The following is a 6,791-nucleotide window of genomic DNA, read 5'->3' on the forward strand; positions in this document are numbered from 1 at the left end:
AGATTTATTTATTTATTTGACCTTTTTAGAAATTTAAAAAAAAAATTTATTGTGTTTAAGAAGTCATTCAAACCCTCCAATGATGTGATAGCACATTAAATATTTGAGATGTCCTAAAAAAGGGTATTTTTTATCTTTTTACGAAAAGATGTGCAGAAAAATAGAGAAGTGATGTGATAGAAAAAAGATAAAAAGATGAATTATATAAGTTATGCCAAACGAGGCCTTACATTAAGATTTCTAAATTATTAAAAAATATCACTTTATTTTTTAAATTATAAAATTGTACAAACGTTTTTAAATTATAAAAATATGCAATTTAAATCGTTAACAAAAGGGATCAAAGTAAAACACTTTAATAATTTAAAGAGTCCATTTTGTACCTTTTTTTATAATTTAAAAGACAAATTGATACTTTTAGCCTGTGTTTGGCAAGTAGGTTTGCAGGCTTTTTTGGCTATTTTAGCCACAAAAAACAAAATAGGTTATTTTAGCCATAACAAACAAATCATCACATCCAACCCATAATCATTACATTCTTCTCTCACAAAAAAACTCAAAAAAGCCAAAAAGCCAAAAAACCCTTCCCAAACCAAGCTTTTAAGCCCAGGCTAAAATAGCCAAAAAAATCAAAAAGCTAAAAAGCCAACCCACTTCCCAAACGGAGGCTTAATAATTTAAGAGGTCAATACTTAATAATTTAAGAGGTTTGTGTATAAATAATCCCATTAAATATCTAAAATATCTTTCTTAATTATACATCGTTAAATTTAGAAAGTAAATCCAAAAGAGTAAGTTTCTATATTATTTTTTCATAGTTTGAAATCTTTTTTATTTAATTTTTTAAGGCAAAAGCAAACTTTTTCTACAGTAGATTTTTTCCAAAAAATGAAATATTCCAAAAAGACATGAAATCAAAAACAAGCGCGTGTCCTCCATCCATCTAAGTAATATCTGCTGCAGTTCACCAACACAAAACGAATTGCCCCAAAAGTCCTCAACCTAAAAAAAAAACAAAAATAATAAAATAAAAAATAAATACAAAAACAAGCACACCAAACAAAACCACAGGAAGAAAGAGTGAAAAGAGTCTACAAAATCAATCCACAACTACAAAACCATCCATGGCTGAAGAAGAAGAAGAAGAAGAAGAAGAACAATCAACATCTCCAACAACATCAACATCCTCATCCTCATCCTCATCCTCGTCCTCATCGATGTTGATAATAAGATTGATGAGTAAAAGAAGAACATGGGCATGTCTATTCATCGTGGTCTACACTGTTCTCTTAACATCCTCATGGAACATCCTTAAATCCATACTCTCATGGTACGAAACAACCACTTCCTCATCTTCTGCTCTCTACGCTTCGGTGGCGCTGGGTGCTCTGTTCGGCCTCCTCTCCATGGCGGCCGCCCTCGCCGTGGCGGTTCCGGCCACCATGGTGTCGTGGATAACGGTGCTGGTGCTGCTGGCCTTCTGTGGGAAGCAACGGACCGCTCTGGTGGTTGAAGGCAAGAAATTGACGGCTGAGATTGTTGTGTTTGTGGTCAAGATCTTGATCAAGGAAGGGAATGTTGTCGCCGCCATTTGTGCCGTATTAGGATACTTTGCACTGTTTAGGAGGAACAGAGATGATGTTGTTTAGTTTTGGAATTTGTTTTCTTTGTTGAAATTTTGGGAGACAGATTCAAGAACATGATAGAATTTGGGAAAGTTTCTCAATCTCTCTCCTCCGCACTTTCTCTCTCTAGGGGATATGATGGAGATTTTTTATTTTTTATTTATTTTTTTGGACTTGTAAATTAGGATTAGACTTGTAAATTGATCATAAAGAAGGGCTCTGATCCAAAACTCAGAGCGCCGACTTGAGGAAGCTCAAGAGCTAGTAGAGAACAAGGCTTGGAAGACTAGAGTGGCTGAGCTCAAGGCGGCGGGGGAAGTGGATTCAACTATGTCAAAAGACAGAGTAACCCAAAGCCTTATTGATCGGGCAATAGCTGATTGAGATACGACTAACATATTTGTCAGGGAAGTGATAGAGAGCTGAGCCTACAACAAAGGTTTCTTCAAGGGAAGGAAGGTTGACATTAAGAAGACAAGGGAGCAGTTGGTCAATGACGTCTACCGGTGCGAAAATTGAGGGTTCAAGCGGCGGGTGTGGATTCTGCTTTGCCGCTATACCAGAGCTATGTAATGCCGTTTGAAGCCTATGTAATGCCGAAAAAAATGAATGATGAACAAGATGCTGCAAACCCTGAGCAGAGCTAATCAGCGTAATAAACCCCAGTTTGATTTTTGGGTTCAACTCCTGTAACTAGGACGCCAATCGGCCTTAGGATAAATATACCTGTAATGTAATTTGAATTTGTCATGATGTTTTCTTAATAAAAAAATCAATTTCGTATGCTTGCATTTATCAAGCTAATTATGTTTCCAAATTTCACTAAAAAATGATGTCTTACATGATGCTCCAAATTCGGAGGCTTAAACATTGACAATACATGCCAAGCACAAAGGGCGCTCCGAATTTGAAGGCTTAAGTGATAAAGCTTTGTGCTAATCACAAATAGCACTTCGGATTCAGAGGCTTAGGTGATGGCGCTTCGTGCCGAGTACGAAGAGCGTTCCGAATTCGGAGGCTTAAATGATGGCATTTTATGCCGAACACAAAGAGTACTCCGAATTCAGAGGCTTAAGTGATGGCACTTCATGCCGAGCATGAAGAGCGCTTCTTCCTAATTCAGAAGTTGAATAAAAGTAAAACAATCATAAGTAAACAAGTAACACAACATCTTGTATCATTGATTAACTGTACAGATACAAGGTAGTGATATACACAAAATCCAACAAACATTAATGTGAGAGTTGGAGAAAATAATATAACCGTCAATACTGATAATAAAAAATGTTAAGATGAGTTGAATTCTAGGGTCAAGGTAACTTCCTGTCGTTCATGTCTAAGAGTCGATATGGCCCTACCCCGGCGATGGAATCAATCTAATTTGGGCCATCCTAATTGAGGCCGAGTTTACCATTCGCAGGATTCTTTTCAGCAGGGAGGACATTTTTAAGGACCAGTTCTTTGAGAGTGTACCGGCGTAGATGTACTCATTGATTGTACGACTTAGTAAGTTGCAGCTGATATCGCGCCATAGTCACAAGGGCCCATTCTCGGCGTTCTTCAAGTAAATCTATATCCAAGGCTAACATCATAGCATTCTAGCCTGTATCAAAAGCCCTTGATTAAAAGGCCGACAGGCCAATCTCTAGGGGGATGATAGCTTCATTGCCAAAACACAAGGCTAATGGTGTATCCCCCGTAGAACATCTTGGCGTAATGCGATGTGTCATGACCCAAACCCGCCCCCATGGGTTAAGGACATAACCGGCCAGTAATCATGAGATTACCTATAGCCTCGAACCAAGACAAAAGTATTTTAACAGAGTTGATAGGGGCCAAACGGAAGCAGTTCAAAAACTTTGTCCATAGAGTTGTGCTTACATGGCACATCCAAGCAGCCAAACACATATACATTAATAAATCACAATAGAAATACAGTAGCATAAGTTCCGTACAAACAGGATCATTCAAAAACTAAGTCAACCCATGAAAACTACATATAACATATACAAAGGCTTCACCAAAATAACAACATAAAACAAAATGACAAAAGGCGAAGGCGAGTCTCATGCGTGAGACACATGGGCTGACTCTCCAAAATTCGGTTGTTCCACACAGACTTCACTGGGGTTGGGTCTGGACCTCTCTTGGCTCACCTACAAACACATGAATGAACGTGAGCGATAGCCCAGTGAATAATATCAAATAAGAAAACACAAACGATATGTAGAACAACATACTCTGAACGGCTTTGGGCCCAATTCACATTTTTATTTAACATTTATTCATCATTCCTATCAAAACAGCCTCTAGCCCACTCATTTATGTCAAAACGGCCTCTGGCCCATCCATCCATGTCAAAACGGCCTTCGGCCCATTCACTTATGTCAAAATAGCCTTTGGCCCATTCATTCATGTCAAAACAGCCTTTGGCCTATTCATTTTTGTCAAAACGGCCTTCGGCCCATTTGTTCATGTCAAAACGGCCTTTGGCCCGTTCATTCTTGTCAAAACGGCCTTCGGCCCATTTGTTCGTGTCAAAACGGCCTTTGGCCCATTCATTCTTGTCAAAACGGCCTTCGGCCCATTTGTTCATTCGTATCAAACATTTGTCCATAATTCAAACTGACAAACTCACAAGGCTTATAAGGAAATAAGCAATTGGACAACTGATAAGTTTCAAATATCGATATTACTCACAGTGATCGGTTGGTTGGTTTGCCCTGGAGCTCGACCCTACACAGTCCATGAACACAAAAGGGTCAACAACCATTCAATCCGTTCCCAAATTTACATTTTCCTCTTTAGGCTTTATTCTTATTTCTTTAACTCAATTACAATGCTCAATGCATGCCTAAGAGTACTTAGAAGTGAAAGAGAACAGAAAACAAAACACAGAATGCATTAACAAAATTTCAGAAAACAGGGTCCCCGCTCGAGCGTGGACTCCCCCGCTCAAGCGGACCCTTAAGGCCAGCAAAAGTAATGGATAGGTGAAAATTACGCTCGAGCGTTCGTTCATTCTGGCGCTCGAGCGGAAGGCCTCTCTACATGGCTTCCTGCTTGAGCGTGAACTTCTCCGCTCGAACGAACACCATGTCTGCAAAAAGTATTGGATGTATCATTTTTACGCTCGAACGTGAACTTGGACGCTCGAGCGGAAGTTCATTCCACATAGCTCCCCGCTCGAGCGTGAACTTCCCCCCTCGAGTGGACATCATGGTCTGCAGAAAATACTGGGAGCACGAAATTCACGCTCGAGCGGCGGTTTCCCCGCTCGAGCGGACATCAAATTTCTGGGTTTTCCCAGATTGTGTTCTTGAGCTCAAATTCGACATTTCAACCAACATTTCTCGCATTTTATGGCTCCAACCTCACATATTCTTGTACTAGCATGGTATAAACACTAAAACACATCATCATGGAGCTCAATTTCATGAATCAAACACATGCATGTCCCAAATTGACACCAAACCCAATTCCAATATACACATTCATGCATTCAAAGCTCTTATCTTCATAAATTGTACATGCATGTGATGTATTGCTCCCATTTTCAACTTAGATGACACAAATGGTGATTATACATGAGCTTTAACCAAAATCCTACATGGATCATGTAATTTAAACTCAAACATGCAAATTCAAGCAATTACATACATGCATGCACACATGGGTCTTTAATACAACAAAATCAAACTAATTCATGTTCTTGACCCTCATTCAAACTTGAATTCACAAGGTGATAACTAAAAACACATGAATTACTCACCAAGAAGCTTTAATCTTCATAATCTATGGCAAATTCTTGAGTTATCTTCAAGACTTTCAAAGTTCAAGAGCAAAACTTGCACAATTCTTCTCTCTCTCTCTCTCTCTCTCTCTCTCTCTCTCTCTCTCTCTCTCTATAGCCGGCCTTCACACCCTCTCCATGCCTATCTCAGATTTTGAGTTCAAAAAGGAGCAAAGAGAGCGTATATGGCCATATAAAAAGTCCCACTAATGCTTATTTAATAATATTAAATAGTTGGGCACTAATTCACCAATTTAATCAACTTAATTTGATCCAAATCAATTTTCAATTAAATTTCACCGTAGGCTCTAAAAATTATGCCAATCACAATGGCGTAATCAATTTCGGGTTTTGTGGCCGATAAGGCCTTCAATTTAATTTCCAAAGCAGATAATCAAACAAATATTCCTACGGTGAACAGATAGAAATTCAAAACTGCATATATCCACATAATGGCACACAAAATCATATTAAACACATAATTATACTCAAATTAAGGGCCAATTAGCATACTACGGAACATGGGTATCACAGTCTTCCCCCCTTTAGGAAGTTTGGTCCTCCAAACTTAATTTACCTTTGTCAGGAAATAAATGTGGATAGCATAGTCGCATTTCCTCCTCTTTTTCCCATGTAGCGTCCGTCCCATAGTGTTCTTTCCATTTCACTTTCACCATTGGGATGGACTTGCTTCTCAATTGTTTCACTTGTCGGTCAACAATTCGTTCCGGCCATTCGACGTATTCCATATTCTCATCAATAGCTACTCGGTGATAATCAATCACATGAAACGGGTCTCGGAGGTAACCCCTCAACATCGACACGTGAAACACATTATGGATTTGTTTGAATCCCGGTGGTAAAGCAACTCTATAGGCAACTGGACCAAGCCTTTCCAGAATCTGAAACGGCCCAATGTAACGGGGCGACAACTTGCCCTTCCTTCCGAACCTGACTTGGCCTTTCATCGGAGATACACGGATGAATACATGGTCACCAACCTCATACTCAAGAGGTCTTCTCCGAACATCTGCATAATTCTTTTGTCGGTCCTGAGCTGTTTTGAGCCTTTTCTGAATGATCTTGATTTTCTCAGAAGCGTCTTGCACAATTTCAAGCCCAAGTAAAGCTCTATCCCCGACTTCCGTCCAACAAATAGGTGATCTACACCTTCTACCATACAAAGCCTCGTACGGTGCCATACCGATGCTGGAGTGGAAGCTGTTATTGCATGCAAACTCTGCAAGTGGCAAATAGTCTTCCCAACTCCCCTGAAAATCCAAAGCACACATTCGAAACATATCTTCCAAAGTCTGTATTGTTCGTTCTGATTGCCCATCTGTCCGTGGGTCGAATGCAGTACTGAATCTTAG

The 6,791-nt window shown here is 39.5% G+C and overlaps 1 protein-coding gene across 1 annotated transcript; it reads left to right on the forward strand.

Annotated features, from left to right (window-relative positions):
* The first annotated feature begins 803 nt into the window (after positions 1-803).
* Positions 804-2,408, forward strand: LOC114260651 (uncharacterized). The gene has a single exon (XM_082878946.1). It carries the CDS (start codon positions 1,125-1,127, stop codon positions 1,647-1,649), a length of 525 nt encoding a protein of 174 aa, XP_082735072.1. The 5' UTR covers positions 804-1,124; the 3' UTR covers positions 1,650-2,408.
* The last annotated feature ends 4,383 nt before the right edge of the window (positions 2,409-6,791 follow it).

Source organism: Camellia sinensis, chromosome 7 (genome assembly GCF_055761805.1).
Source record: "Camellia sinensis isolate YWXY chromosome 7, ASM5576180v1, whole genome shotgun sequence".
In the NCBI taxonomy this organism is placed as follows: domain Eukaryota; kingdom Viridiplantae; phylum Streptophyta; class Magnoliopsida; order Ericales; family Theaceae; genus Camellia; species Camellia sinensis.

Bases quoted from the DNA above. Each gene is read 5' to 3' on its own strand.
- LOC114260651 (XM_082878946.1), top strand. From the start codon at position 1,125: ATGGCTGAAGAAGAAGAAGAAGAAGAAGAAGAACAATCAACATCTCCA.